At 28.3% G+C, this 16,775-nt stretch overlaps 1 protein-coding gene across 1 annotated transcript; it reads left to right on the plus strand.

Annotated features, from left to right (window-relative positions):
* The first annotated feature begins 4,915 nt into the window (after positions 1-4,915).
* Positions 4,916-16,254, plus strand: LOC129972188 (zinc finger protein 271-like). The gene is made up of 4 exons (XM_056086218.1): positions 4,916-5,020; positions 6,579-6,718; positions 8,835-8,925; positions 12,956-16,254. Exon 4 carries the CDS (start codon positions 13,014-13,016, stop codon positions 15,324-15,326), a length of 2,313 nt encoding a protein of 770 aa, XP_055942193.1. The 5' UTR covers positions 4,916-5,020; positions 6,579-6,718; positions 8,835-8,925; positions 12,956-13,013; the 3' UTR covers positions 15,327-16,254.
* Positions 16,255-16,775: the final 521 nt, after the last annotated feature.

The following is a 16,775-nucleotide window of genomic DNA, read 5'->3' on the forward strand; positions in this document are numbered from 1 at the left end:
CCTTTGAAGTGGCTAACTTATTTCTTACAAACCTTGTATATATATATATATATATATATATATATGTATGTATGTATGTTGTTACAAATCTGTAATTTTGCTACCCGGCACGAATAGTGTCATCGTGAGAAAGATCATTGTAAGATCTGTGCTGAGCGGCTGCCGCGTCAATGACATGAGAGCTTGGCGACCATTTGGCGAGTTTGGCGACTAAATGGATTATACTGGAAAGTTCGAGAAGTTAGACAATCCATCCAGTAGGAACCAAGATACACTCAGATACGCCCTGATTGGTCTAAAGATTCTAGCCCCACCTCCCGGAACTATAAAAGACGAAGAACCACCTGGTCAAGCTATGTCACCTAAAAGAACCCTTCCAGCAAAGGCTGATGAGCTCTATAGAAGATCCTGTGTTGAGAGCTGCGGACAGTTCTCGAGTGCCGAGAATAAGCCAGGAATAGATGGAAATATTCCCGTGAAAGACTTAACGACAAAGGTGAATCCCTGCTTTCAAGTGATTCCGAAAGGCATTGTTGGACCATCCTGATATTTGGTTGGCTCGATGGAGGAAATTCAAAACGACCAATGGACCAGCCTGGATAGAATTCGTTCCAGTGAACTCTGCTGCGATACCATGTTCGGCTCCATGGGACATCCTGCATTTTAAGGAGCGGAATCAAGTCTGGATGTACAATTCCAAATGACGAAGAGGTCCGGGTGAAAAGCATTGAGGAGGTTTGGATGGATGTTTAGTCGCCGCCAAATTAGTGAATGATGTCATCTTCGAAAGTGTGGAAGTCGCCAAACTCATCAACATCATAACATCGTTCGGAAACCTACGCCAGCTTTTGGATTGAAGTGGGACTGCCGGGACGTCAGTCTTTAAAGAGGGAAGCAATGCTACAAATCTGTAATTTTTCTATCCGGCACGAATAGTGTCATCGTGAGAAAGACCGTTGTAAGATCTGTGCTGAGCGGCTGCCGCGTCAATGACCTGAGAGCCTGGCGACCATCTGGCGACTAAATGGATCATACTAGAAAGTTCGAGAAGTTTCACGATCCATCAAGTAGGAACCAAGATACACTCAGATACGCTCTGATTGGTCTGAAGATTCTAGCCCCGCCTCCCGGAACTATAAAAGACGGGCACTCTGATGCTGCAGTGAAGTTGTGTGGATCGTCAGAAGCTGTGTGTGAGAGGAGTCGGAGTCGCCGACAAGTCAAGAAACTGGAGGATTAGACAGCAAGCAAGCTGCTGAACTAGCGATTGATTAGCGGTATTTGTAGAAGAAAAATTTTGTAACAATATTATATATATATATATATATATATATAACATATTTTTCCTTTTACAATTTTAAAACCAGATACATATGGTAACTAACTTTGTTGTTGAATACAATTAAAACTAACTAAAAACTAGTAGAATATAATTAAAATTCAGAAAAATATCGACGTCGTAGTCAGCTGAATTTCTGTTGCTCTTGAAGAGAAGTAAAATTATAAGGGGTTATTCACAGATTGGCGTCCTTTAATCTCAAATTTTTGAATAGTCAGAATAAATGCCTCTTCAAATTTATAAATGAAGTACACTGTATAAATTGCAGTAAAATAGGCATCATAACTAACAAAGATAATTTTGTTATTTATTATTATTTTCTCAAACATTAGATTAACATTAACAACATGTAATTAATACACTATGTAATTTTATTTGCAACATAATTGGGAACATTCGAATGTGTTAGTTACTAATATACTGCCATTTGTTGCAATGACAGCTGCTACGAAGTACGCCACTATGAAGTAGGATATTCATAAGTTTTTGGAACTTTTCTACTGGAATTGCATGTCATTCATTTAAATAAAGCTGGTAAACTCTAAGAGTGTTTTTTTTTGTGTGTGTGTGTTTTGATTTTGTGTTTAGCTCGAAGTAGATATTCCAGTCAATCTCATAAATGTTGTATGCGTTTGGCATTTGGACTTTAGAGTAGACCAGTATAACTCTTCAATGATAATAAACCAACTCTGCACAGCTTGTGTTTTATAAACAGGAGCAGTGTTGAAAGAAAAATTAGTCTACATCAAAGAATTTGCCATAAAGAGGACAACATAAAATTGTCTAGAATGTCTATGTAGCTTTTTGATATGATATTTCCTTTACAGGGCCCAGAAGACCAAGCTCCGAACTATAGGAAGCAACTCTAAATCAGCAACTCTACTTCTACTATAGTAAAGATGTAATTTATCATGTGAATTTATCACTGTAACCTATCATTTCATGATCATCGTGACAACAGGAGGAGACAAACTAAGATTGGAGTCCTAAAGACCACAATTAGGAAACGACTCAACACCTATCTTAGAAAGTACATTCTGTCATTGGAGTGGAAGTAGTTTGACCTCAAAACATTATTTTATCTTCCAGAGTAGCGAAAGCCTGCTTTCTAGCAATACGTACAATCTGTTATTATATAATAAGCATTCCTTGTATATAATAACAGATGTAGTCAAATCAAGTAATAATAAGAACGACGAATTAAATCGTGAACATAAAAAGACTGCGATACTAGGGATTAAAGCTTCGAATCTCCTTTTATTTTATTCACTTACTTACTTCTTAGTTTTACTTATTTACTTACTCACTTACGTTATCGGGGTTACTCCAGGTGAAGGAATGTGGATTTCTGCAAAGAAATTTTTTAAATATTGGCATAGATACTTCTTGAGAAGAAGTACTCGATATGAAAGATTTTTCTGAATTTTTATAGGATTTTTTAATTAATTAAACATTAATCGGAATTTCAAAGTTTTTCTCCAATAATTCAAAAGTTTATTGTATGAACACTACTTTTATACCACTGTAAAATAATAATAAAAAAATAAATAAAATAAAAAAAAAACTTTCCAGTAATACAAATTTTATTTTCATGTATACTGTTCTTTAATTTTAAAAAATTATTCAAATTAGTTTTAAACAGAATTTTATAACAATGTATATAACTGCATGCAGCAAAAGCAAGAATGCCAATTAATATTTTAATAACCCGTGCGATGAAATAAAAATGAACACTAAATTTTAAAAATTATTACTAGCTAATTAATGCTCTAATATAGACTAAAATATTGTATTTTCTTTTAACGTGATAAAGTTTTTAAGTAGCATTCTTTCTTTCTTCTCTTCATGATGTAAAAATCTTCTAGCACGTGAGTACCGAAAAGTATAATCAGACCCAGGGAAACCAAGAGTGACGACGACTTAAGGAGGCTGAGATATATTGTAGAGCATCGAATCTCCTTTAATTTTAATTTTGAATTTTGAAGTCTTAGACGAAAATTTTCTTTGAGAGCTAGTTCTAGGAAGTCTATAAAATGTATTTTTAAGCATTTTTCTTTAAAATCTGCACGGCTTATATTTTTTAAACATAGAATAAATATTTACAGAACTGTAAAGAAAAAAAAAAGCAGATTATTAATTAGTTTATTACAAATTAATATTTATAAAAATAAATTTTACAAGCTTTTAGTTTAGCAAAAATATTGAGAATTTCGCATTTAATTCATACAACTTCTTGATTTTCTTTGGTGAGCCAACTTCCAGTCACGACTACTGTTATCTGCTTCATGTTAATCGTAACGATCTCTAGATAATTTTTTTAAATCCAGAAACATTTCTGGCTTTAATTTAAATTAATTAAGTATCTCGCACATACGTATTTATGGCTGCATATATTATTTTAACATAATCTTGAGAAAACATTCCAACCGTCATTTTTTATTGAAAATCATTGTCATTGCATAGATGTATCGCACTATTTCAAACAATTTATTTTACTACACTATTATAAATGAAAAAAACTGTCCAATCAGCACAAAATGCTCAACAACATTATTCTGATATTTTTTGTGTCAGTTTCTGGGATTCAGAATATCGAAAATCCAGGAGCTATCGTACAATATATCTTGTGCTTATAGGGTATGACTTTCAGCATTCTGAACAAAGAAATTGGAATTATTATTTACCGTCCTTTTTCAAAGAATGGTACGGAAATACCGTTAATCTTCAGGTTTCGAAAGTCTAATGAGATAACCTAAAGAGTTTGAAACTATTGCCAAATGATTTTGAGAGTGGCTGTTTAATATATACAAGAGATCTGAAAGATCAGCGTAACATAACAAAGGATTAATAATAAAAAAAATCTGTAACTATCTTACAAAATGCCCTAAATAACAAAAGATAATATGGTGTCGGTATAACACTTCCTCATCATTTGGTTTCTGTAAAATTCTAAAGTAAATAATTATTTCTTTAAAATCTAAAATATAAGGCAAATTTAAACATAAATAATTTTGAATGATATAATTAATTATTGAATCGATTTAAAGTAATTCTAATACAATATGTAATTTACAAAATATGTTGAATTAATGTTCACAAATTGTATCCATTTGTGTATATTATAATGAAGCATTTTTTAAAAAAATTTTTAGTTTAATTTGGTAAAAAACTTTTTAATGGTTAATTTCATTTTATTTTTTAGAAATTTATACCTCATTTCATTGTTTATTTTACGAGTGCAGTGAATCTCTTTCATCATGCCGAAAAGAAATGATCGCTATTGTAAAATAAAAGAATATGGTGCTTCAATTTAAACGAATATCCCCCACTTTTTCTTGAATAAGTTATTAGATATCGAATTATTTTATTTTAAATTTGAAAATTGCGGAGTTTTTGTATCTTGCAAGGAATTATCAATTTAATTATAAATGAGGAAGGAGTCAGTACCCTAGATTCCCTTTCTCCGCCATTCAGGTGTCGTTCTCAACCTTTTGACAGTACTAAGATGGCGTCTTCTGACTTCTAATGTAGCGAAGGATTCTCTTTAAAGTTGATTCCCTCCTCTTCAAGCGGTACCGTCTACAAAATGCGAAATATGGTGTATATCATCTTTGATGGGCTAATCTGAAAATTTACTATTTTAGAAAAGTGATCTCAAGCAATAATCTATTATCGATAAATGTAAGTTGATAAAAAGAAATATTTTTCTGGTAAGATATGAAACTTGATTCTTGTTACTCGATTCAATTTAATTTCGAAAATTGAAACTTTGTGTTTCATATGAGAAATGGCTCCGCATCTTCATTTGTTTGTGTAGGCTCCCGTATAATTGTTGTTATTTTGGGTTAAAGCCGTTATGTTTTAGAACGGGAGGGTGTATTTGTTAAATATGTTACCATTATGTGGGGGTTGAACTCTTATTTCATTCGTTATTCATTGATACCTATTTATATTTCTCTCGCTGTTTATAAAGATGAAAACAGAGCTTATAAAAATAAAATAAATGAAACCGCGAGTTTGCTGGAAGACGCCGTTCTTTGTGTTGAAGGATAAACAAAATTTAAAGAGACAATTATGGAAACAAAAATAATATGTTCCTTAACAATTCGTAGTGATAGGATTTTCAAATTAATTTTTTGAAACATAAGTGAATAATAAAAATGTATTTAAAAAAATAATTTAGGAGTTTTTTTTTATTGTTTTTAATTTGATAACAGTTGTTGTAAGGTATGCTTAATATGAATCCTGGGAATTTTTTTAGTGAATAAAAATTTTTATAAAATGTCATATTGTTATTATTACATTTTTATATTAAGAAACAAGCAGTTTTTAAAAATAATTAAAGGATTTTATTACACACTGAATCTTTTAAACCAAAATTTTACGCTTAATTGTTCATTTTCCTTTTGCAAGAAAAAGCATCATATTTGCATTTCATTTACAGACAATAGCTGACGAAAGTGATTTAAACAACTTCCGAAATTTTTCTTTTCATTTTAAATGCCTATTTAAAAATATAAATGCTAACCTTCTATGGAAAGGAGACAAAAAATGACCTTGAATTTTTATTTTTTATCAAATCGGCACTGCTTACTATTATGACATTTACACACGTTTTTCAAAGCATATAAATAAACATTTAAGATTAAAAAAATGAAATTGAAAAATGTTTATGATCATGAAAGAGAAGTAGCCATTATTAAAAAAAATAATTCATATTAAGAATTACATATCATGCATACATTAGAATATATTATTTTTAGAATTGAAAATAACATTATTACTTTTCTATTACATAAAATAATTACTTGTTAAATTTCATACATATGTAAGTTTGTCACTGCTCATTATTTTAAGTTTTTTTATATTAATTTATAAAATATTTTGTAAAAATTAAATTTTGATTTGTTTTAATAAATTTATCATATGCAATGTACATAGATTAAAATTTATCATATATTTGTTAAATATTATTTCCCATTATTGCAACTTTTTATATTTCACTTTAGAGATTAATTTTAAATAAAAATCAATTGTTGATTTTTTAATGCCACATTTTTGTAATTAATGAATTATTTGATTAATGTAAAAGTTATTTTGTACAAACATCATTAGTTTTCTAATTTTATAAAGTATAATTAAAGAAAAGTAAAAAAAAAAAAAAAAAAAACATGCTTTTATAGTTTTGTCTTTGCTTGAAATAATTTAAGACATTATACTATCATATTTCTCTTTTCAGCTGTAGCCATTTAGAAATTTACAAGTAATTTGAAGAGCTGAAGAAAGACAACTTTATATTTTGTATTTATGCCAGCACATTTGCTCTGATAAGAATATACTTACCTGTTGCCTTAGAAACTACTACCTAGATTCCAATAGGTGATTGTATAATTTCATTCTGCATAGATAAATTATATATGTGCATATGTAATGCTTATTTATTTCATAAATATATAAGAATTATTTTTAATTTATTAAGTGAAAATATCATTTTCCTTCGCCTTTAAAAAGTACATAACCTGTTCTTGTTGGGGGTAATTTCCCTTGTGGCTATCTTGTCTTCATGTTCAGTGGGTTGCAAGACTTGATTTCATTCAACATCAGCTGTGCATAAGAGCTTAGTGTACATTAAATCTGTTCAAAAGTCCAGCATTTTATTGTTAGTACGGTGTGTAAATTTGAATGAAGCTTTCCAGTTTGGGTCTTGCCATGTTATGTTAAAATGATGCGGTCTATTCCAAATGTCATCAATAAATAACAATTCTTACTATAATTACACAATTTTTATTCCTTTTCTAACTTTATAAATAAAGATTTTAAATACTGTTAGATTTGATATTAGCTGTCTCTATTTTTTCATTTTGATTCATGTTCTTCATGCTATATCTTTAACATTACTAAGGCAGTAATTTTCTTTTTTTGTATGTGTGTTTGATATGAGCTTCTACAGTGATTTTTTTTTTGATAAATGTTAAAGAATTAAATATAGATTGTGAACTAAAATTTCCAAACCTAATTTCCTTGTTTTTGATTAGAAATTTAAAGTAGTTTTTTTTTTCACTTAGAATATGGAATAATTTTGTAAATACTTTTTAAGATAACTTTTGATAAATATTTTTGTGATATTCGAGTTTTGATTTTTGTTAACTCGGCACAAGCTAAGAATCCGTTCAGGAGCATACGCCGGAAAACAAACCTCATTCCTTCCTTCCCTTTGATAAATACATGATCATGTTTTTTATAGGATTATTGTCAACTGAAATAGATAAGTGCAAAACGCTTTTAAAAATTATGTCACCCATCAGTGGCATGAAATATTATGTTTTAAAAGATTATAACTCAATAAATGTTTCAAATGTCTATGCAAATATATCAATTGATATTAAATATATTTAAATCATATTTAAAATTGTTGAATACAGGATAATATAATATCATGCAACTTTCTCTTTGTGTTATCTTAAGTTGTGAGATGAAGAAGGTTTTTATTTTACTTTTTATAGTCATATATAATTCAAGTGTCATTTACTCTTGTTTTGCTGTTCTACAAATGTATAATATATGGCAGTTAATGAAATATATATTATAGCTTATTGGCAAATTTATTAATTTAAAAATATTTTTTGTTCTAAACATAATTATGAGACATTAAGTATACTGCATCCTATTGACACATTTGGAGTATTTAGGAGATTTCAATCTTGCTTTCAATAATTGTTACATTGTGACAGTTAATGAGAAATATGCACTAATCTATTGGCATTTAAGTTGTAAAGTTAAAAATATTTAAATTTTTCACAAATACCTGTATTGATATATAGATTCCAAGTTGGTGTATCATTTCAATACTCAACATCACTTTTAAACAAATAAAATTTTTTCTATAATTCCTGTATAAATGAAAGAAAAGACATTCAGAGTTTCAGTTGTCTATAATTCTTTTATTTTGTTTATTTTTTTTTACCAATTTGTTATCCAAATTTCAAAATAAATTTATCTTGATCACTTGAAAATGATTTCATGGAAGTTGAGCATAAAAAAAGAAAAAAGAGAAAGAGAAAGCAAACCAAAAATTAATCTAATAGTTTATCTAAAGATCCAGTAACAGTAATTTATGAAATTTCAAAATAAGAAAATATTTTGTTTATAATTCTACTTATGCTTACATGATGAATCCATAAGAAAAGGATTAAAAATGAAATTGTTGGAGGTAAATATATTAGGAATAAAGTTTGAATTATAATAATTATAAAAACAATTTATCATATGTGTGGATAAATCATAGCAACTTTATTGTGTTAAAAAATATAAATTCAGAGAGAATGAATATCAATCTTGTGCAACTCCAACAAAATACTATGAAGTCAATGGAGAACATTAAACAATATTCTTCAAATAATGTATATTTTATGTATAAAATGCTGGACTTTTGTTCTTTTTGACAGACTAATTTCTGATCTATTTTGGTATAATTTAATTTCCCTTAAATTTCTAGATCTGAGTATTTTGAAAGAAAAAAGTGAAGCCCAAGATCTGAAAATGAAACTGCTGATTTTTTTATAATCATGTTTTAAAGAAATGAAGTGGTAAGAGATACTTTTAATTGATATTTATGTACATTTAATTCTTTTTATGGTATAGATTTTTATTATATGATCTCTATTTTTTTGATTTGAGGGAAACGAAAAAATTTAGGGGCTATTATTATCTCTTATAATGATTCCTAGATTTTATCGAAAGCAACTGAAATATATGTAGTATAGTGGTGTGTTGTGGTTTTCTTAGGAACTGGCTAATTTTAAATACACTATTTTTAATTGTGACAAACACAGCTACACTACAAAATTCACAAACACTTATTACAACAGACACATATAGAATATTAGGTTAAAGAACAGTATGGTGGAGGATTCCACGGTTTCCAGCCGAAAGCATTCTGCTTTGCGCATGGGTTGTACATGGGGAAAAAAGTCAACCTCAGGGTGCAGGTCTGCCGTTCAACTGATTGTCTTCTGCAAAACGCCACGAGGGGAAAAAGTGGTGCAACAGCAGTAGATAACCATCTATCTTGGCAGTCTTAGTGTTACCTGATTATCAGCATCTGAAATTGGGAAAGGGGCTGCACTATAAGACACAAATGTCAAAATAAGAAAGAAAAAGAAAGCTGGTATTAGTTTTGATTGTCCCTCTTTTTCTAAATTTGAATATTTGGAGCAATTTAATTCTTACTAGAAATTAGAATTAATTTATTTAATTGTCCTTTAGATTATTATCTAAATTAGATATACTTTTGAATGTCAATAACCATAAATTAAGAAGGGGAAAAAACTGCTCTGTAAAAAGCCTGTAAAATTGATTAGTAAAATGAAACATATATATATGGTACCGTTAAAGTGTGAAATCCATTATTTCATAGAATATCTAGGTATTTCATAAAATAAATAGACAAGTCAGTTAAAATATATAAAATTATTGAATCCTATGATTTAACTTGGTATTCTATAGAATAACGATTACTTAATCCTTAAAGTATGAAATATGGCACTCGAAAGTTCTTTGAACCGCTTACAGCTGCTTTGCAATGATATGTATGTGTGTAGGCTTCATTCTGTTGCTTTTAGATATAGAATTTAGACGGTGTATTTATCTTAACGTTTTATATTTTGGATTAATAAGAAATATTTTTGTAACCTGTTTTCAAGCAATGAGTTCTTTAGGAATGGGAGACCAACCTGTAAATAAGAAAGATTTAATGCAAGAGAAATTTGAATCTTTATTAAATAAGCAAGGGGCAAAGGAAAACAGTGTTACATTTACTCGTGAAAAATTATTAACTTTGATAGCAGAAGTAAAAAGTGCTAAAACAGCACAGAAAAAATACCATACAACTATTGATTATATAATCATTATGATATCCTTGAAGTTCAAGGAATAGAAAAGTTAATTGTGCCAATAACAGATGCAAAACCTGATGTGATATTTTATTGCTCAAGTCAATTTATGTTAGTATTATCTGCTTTTCCTTATTATTTATCAATTAATCATCCATAATAGGAATAAAATGTATTTTTGAGGGATTTTAGCTATTTATGATCAATAAATTTATAAAATCACTTTGAAATTGTTTATTTTTCACTTTAATGATCATTAGTTATTTCATATAATAACTAGGTAAAGTATGACATCTTTCATCTATGCATTTTAACTGATTTGTCTAGTTATTTCATGAAATATGTAGTTATTTTATGAAATAACTGAATTTAACACTGCGACTGTAACACACACACATACACATATGTGCGCAAGAATTGTGGATTTACTTTTGTATTGTAATATTCAATCATAAATTATGTCCAATTTAAGTCAAGTGAAATTGCTTTTCCATGATTTGAAATATCTGAAATTATTAACATTCTGTAATATTTGGAATTGCTATAATTTTTTTTTTTTGCATATTAGTAAATATATATTCTCTATTTTCATAATTACAACAATTTTTTTATGGGTATGTAAATCTATTAAACTGTATTGATTAAATAGTTATCCTAAGCTTGATAACTTGATAAATTTATCAAGCTTGAGAAATTTTACAAAATGTTTTATTGAATAGTATTTATATCTTTATGCTAGTTTGGATTTTTTGAAAGGGTTTTTACTTCTTAATAGTGATTGCAATTAGTGGCCGTAGCAATTATTTTTTTTTGTTTTACTATAAAAATTTTCCTAATTTTTAAATTGAATTGGATATTTTCTATTTTCATAAATTTGTACAAAGCTATTTTTTTGTAAAATACATACCATAAGTTTAAAAAAATTATTTCTTTTCTTATGTAGTGCTACCTCAAGTACACCCTTAGTAACATTTTAATTCTTCAGATTAAGAAATGTTGCACCTTGAAATTGCGTTTAACTATACAGCTCCTGTTATAATTTTTCTCATAGTTTAAAAAATTTGTTGACATTTGTTTTTTTATTCTGAGTGAATTCAGCAATAATACACCAATTCTTATTATTTTGTCTTTTTATATTTTATGATTTTTTGAACATCCTATATATGCCACAATTGTTACCTATATTAATAAAATAGAAATATATCTTTTTATTTTTTATGAAAAATAAACAATTATGTGTAAATAAATGAAATAATAAGACTAATAAATTAATAATAAGAGTAAATAATATTTTTTATATTCTTAAAACAACAACAACCTTGTATTTATGAATATTTCTTCTTTATTCCTGTTCTTTGATAAGTTAACAATAATTATTGTATTAGGTAATATACTTTTTATAAACTTTATACTTTTACTAGAGAATAATTATGTTTTCATAAAATTATTTGTTAGAAGAATACTAAGTTTTGATATGTGTTGTATGTTATCTTCCTTTCGCATTTAATGTAACTGATTTTTAATATAACTAAAATCTAACAGTTTAGTGAAGTGAATTCTGAATTGTGTATGTAATCTACTTCTGGATTTGTATCAAACTTTTATTTTATAATCGCTAGTTAAATGAAATTGTGATATGAAGATTTTTATTGCATCTTTTTTTATAGCCTATAAGTATAGTGTTAGTTACATATTTGGTTTTAGCTACTATTTTCTTAATATTAAAATCACACCTTTCAGTGCGTAGTCACTCACCACAATATTATTAGTATTCAGTAAGTAATGCTAACCAACTTTGACTTATTATGCCAAATAAAAGTATTTTAAATTGTACTTGCACAATAAATATAGAAATTTCCCATACAAAGTGATGAGATTGGCCCAGTTCCTGATGCTGCATCAAAATTTTATTTTAGTATACTTTAAAAAAATGAAAGTGGACAGATAACCTTTATTCTGTCTAAATATCATAAACTTCAATTGAAATAAAAATTGGTAAATTCTCTATAATGATTTGGATTTGAGGACTAGGGCATTAATTTTTCCTCATAAGCAATATGAAGCGTAGTAGTTGTTTGAGATTTCTCTAAAAGCATTTAAGATGGTCATAAGGAGACTAATAAGGATGGTACATTTAGAGGATCATGAGTTTTCATGTGAAATGAAAATTTTTGAAATTGGTTAGAATGGCTAGGTTTGAGAAACTATTACTGACTGTTCTTTTCCATAAAGAATTTGCAGTAAAATAGCGTGTTTGAAAATGAGATATATGAGAGATTACTTTATTTATTTTTTGATAAATAAATAGTTTAAATGTAAACGTTATCTGGTAATAAATTTAGATAGAATAAAACCTTTAAATGAGAACAGAAATTTGAAACGTACATTAAATATGTAAAATATTTAACAATATTTGTAATAATATTTACATTTGTATGTAAATTATTAAATAATTTGCAAATTTCTGTTTGTACTAAATGATTTAATAAAATGGAGTGGAATTTAAAAAAGTCTTTTGTAAAACAGTTGCTTGTTTTAATGCAGTAAAATTTTATTTTATTTATGAAGAACAACTAAAACTAATTTAGTTATGATTTGTAGTATAAATCAGTATAAGGTTTTAATGATATCAGATATTCATAATACATATTTAGATTTTCAATTTAACCATTTAACCTTAAATTTTTTTTTCATTATTTTTCATTCATTTTTTCTTTTGTTACAGGTATTAACTGTTCAAATCTATTTTTTTTTTTTTTTTTTTTTTACTGAAAAGAATCAAAATGTCTTTTACTGAATCTCCATCTTTTCCTGTGTTAGAAAATAAGATAAAAGTTCTTCCTCATTCCTGTTTTATATGCAGCAAAGCATTTGTGAGAAAAAATACACTTCTGAAACATTACCGAGAACATACTAAGGAGCTTGGCGAGAATTTAGAGAGATTTGAAGAAGAGAAAGCCAAATATTTAGCCAAAAAGTATCCTAATCAAGTTACTAATCCTGATGCTATAAACAATGGAGTTTTAAGTAATCAAAACAATGGTGTTCTTAATAATCAAAATATTAATATTCCACCTGCCAAAAAGTATCAAAATCAGATCTTGAATTTGGATGGTACATACTGTGATCCAGTACTAGAAGTATATCCTCCTCTTGAAGCTCCTGAACAAAATGGTGACCACAGTGTTATACAAAATCTTGATTCCAATGATATAATTATTACTAATATGGATACTAGCAATGTTATGGTTCAAAATTTAGATCCCAATAGCATTGTAGTTGAACATCTTGAACCTCAACCTCTTGCTCCTGATTCTTTTCCTATAAATTTGCCTTCAAATGAAAAAGAAAGACATGGTTGTACTGTATGTGGTAATTGCTTTTCAGCTGCCAGTAGTCTTAAGCGTCACATGTTAATTCATAATGGTGAAGATCAGCAGCCAGAAGTGTGCCAGTTTGTTTGTGTTGTCTGTAATGCTGGGTTTGTCAGAAAGATTTCTTTAAAAAATCATTATCGGGTTCACAAAGGTGAAGAAACTTTAGCTTGTAAGATATGTGATGAAAAATTCTTTACAAAGGTTGATTTGAACTCGCACAAAGTTCTTATGCATAAATTGAAATCAAAGAAAAGCCAAAATTCTCGGTATGTGTGTGAGATATGTGGTGCTGACTTTTTTAAGAAAACTGCCCTAAAGATGCATTACTTGAGTCATCCAGAAGAAAGACCATATGTGTGTGATGTTTGCAATGAAAGTTTTTCCATGGAAAGTGTCTTTCGAGAACATAGACTATGTCATGAAGAAGATGATTTTGGCATTATATGTAAAATCTGTGAAAGAACCTTTTCTAGAAAGAGTGATTTACAGAGACACAAAGCATTAGTTCACCATGGCAATAAAAAGATGCCTTTATCTTCTAAAGATACTAATAAAAAAAGTAAGCACAAGTTAGACTCAGATGATAAACAAAATCCTACCAAGAAAAAGCTCTTTGTTTGTAATATCTGTGGTAATGCCTTCAGAGACAAACAAGAATATGAAGTACATAAGAAAAACCACAATAAGAAATCAATTATGTGTGAAGTGTGTGATGAGAATCTTACACAAGATGAATATGAAGATCACTTGTTAATGCACAATGAAGGTAAAATGCACACCTGCCGAATTTGCTCTGAAAGTTTTATGTTCAAAGATGATTTAACCGCACATACACGAATCAAACATGCTGAGGATTTTCCTTTCGAATGTAACATATGTAATGAAGGTTTCAAATTTAAAAGTGATCTTCGGGAACACAAACAAATTCACAATCAAAAGAATAATCAAAAGAAAACCGCCTATACTTGCAAGACTTGTGGTGACATTTTCAGTTTAAAATCTGAGCTTACTCTTCATAATAAATCTCCTTGTAAGAAAAAATCCTATTCCTGCAAGATTTGTAGTGATGAGTTTTCATCAAAAGTAAAGCTGAATGAACATAAACAAGAACATGAAATGGTGGTTGAACAGGAAACTTTTCCATGTAAATTTTGCAATGAAAATTTTTATTCCACTTCGGAGCTTTCTGATCATATAGCTTCTTGTTCGAAAAAAAGACCGCATCTGTGTAAAAATTGTAATCAGCGATTCAAAACAAAAGCTGAACTCTTGGAACACAAGAAAGTTCACAGCCGACGACAGCCATTCATTTGTAAAGTTTGCAATGAAGGTTTCAGGGAAAAGGATGCCTTGGATGAGCACAAAAAAATTCACAATACAGTTCCCACCTATCCCTGCAATATTTGTGATCAGATTTTTATGCAGAAAGAAGCTCTGAAAGAGCATAAAGTGAGCCACGAAGGAGAAATTGCTTATATTTGTAGCGTATGCAATGAGACATTTGAAGATAAGGCAGATTTCAAAGCTCATCGGGCAACTCATGATGTTATTGTGCATCAGTGTAAAGTTTGTTTTGAGACTTTTACAATAAGAAAAGAACTGAAGAAGCATTATTTGAAGCATATCTTAGAGAGGCCAAACATGTGCAGGATTTGTAATGCAAATTTTGAGCAGTGGGGTGCTTTGAGAAGCCATTACTTAAGCCATACTCGTAATTAGATTTGTTGTACCTTGAATGTGTTCAAGTAATCTAATATAATATCATTCATAAAAATAACTGCATTTTAAAATTATTTTATTGTTTTTGATTTAAATTGTTGCATAAATATTTGATTTCACTATTAAAATACATAGTGGAGCTATTTTATATAAAGAAGTATATCTATTAATGCATTTAATAATTCTGTTCAATAACCTACTATTGTATTAGCTAATGATATGTAGGGCTACATCAAATTACCTGGACACATTTTAAAATAAAATATAAAATCAATTAAACAATATAGGAAAGTGTGATTTGTATTAAAATTTTTACCATTTGGAGCCATTTTCTTTTTAAAAAAATGTTTCTGAATTTTTCTTGTGGATGGTTTATATCTAAAATATAAAATAAAAACTGAAGAAGACCAGTTACAAAGAAATTAATCTGTTTCAAGAGGTTACTAAACATTTATCTTGTATGATTTAACACCATATTTTGAAGTGCATACCTTATGTAATTTGGACAACATCAAAATAGGATTCCAATTTAATCTAGTTTTCTGCATGTAAAAACACTCGTGTGTTATCATTGCTTGTAGAAGACGTAGAATTATTAGTAAAATTCATGTAATTTGTCTTTAATTTCAAAGTTCTGAAAGATTATATGTAAATATATCCTATAAATAAGGAGAATAATGTATGATATTTTCTTCTTATTCCCCCCCCCCCTTTCCTCTTTTATTTTTGAGTTACAGAGGCATTTATGAGCAAAATAAGGAACCAAGTTATTTTATTAGCAATTGTACTCTTCTATGTCAGTTAATTGATTTTATATTTCATGTTAAAATATGTCAAGAACTTTTAAATCACTCTTTACATTTAGAATGTAATATGAAAACAGATATTAAATGTTCTATACTGCCTACTGAATTTATTATGCATATATAGATAAAGCATTTTTTTACAAGAATTACTGAAAATATGCAATGAATTGCATGGAATATTATTTTTAAAACTGATACATTTTTCTAGTTTTTCAATCGCTATTTCTTTGAGTTTTTGATTGCATACTTTTTCTTATTTAATGCTTGATTATAAGCCAATATTCAGTACTTGTAAGCAAATGGAATCTACTTAATATTTTACACTTTCTAGGAATGATGATCCCTAATTTGTGAATTAATTGATAAAAATGTGGAACATTCAATATTTAATGGAAGAGATAGTCTTTTTATGAAATAAATTTTATAATTTATTGGTTATTAATATTAGTATAAATATTAAAATAGGAAATTTTTATCAAAAAATTATTTTTTGTAAGTAAATTTTTTGTGGTGGATAAATTTTTTCAATCATGCCTATGAATCAAACTGTTTTATTAAAAGTATGTTACTTTTCCCCCTTTATATTGGCTTTGAGAAAACTAAAAAATCATTCTATTTATTCAACTATTTCTAATCATGAACT

This window comes from Argiope bruennichi, chromosome 6, assembly GCF_947563725.1.
Source record: "Argiope bruennichi chromosome 6, qqArgBrue1.1, whole genome shotgun sequence".
NCBI classification, from domain to species: domain Eukaryota; kingdom Metazoa; phylum Arthropoda; class Arachnida; order Araneae; family Araneidae; genus Argiope; species Argiope bruennichi.

Coding starts and splice junctions, on each gene's coding strand:
- LOC129972188 (XM_056086218.1), top strand. CDS start 13,014: ATGTCTTTTACTGAATCTCCATCTTTTCCTGTGTTAGAAAATAAGATA.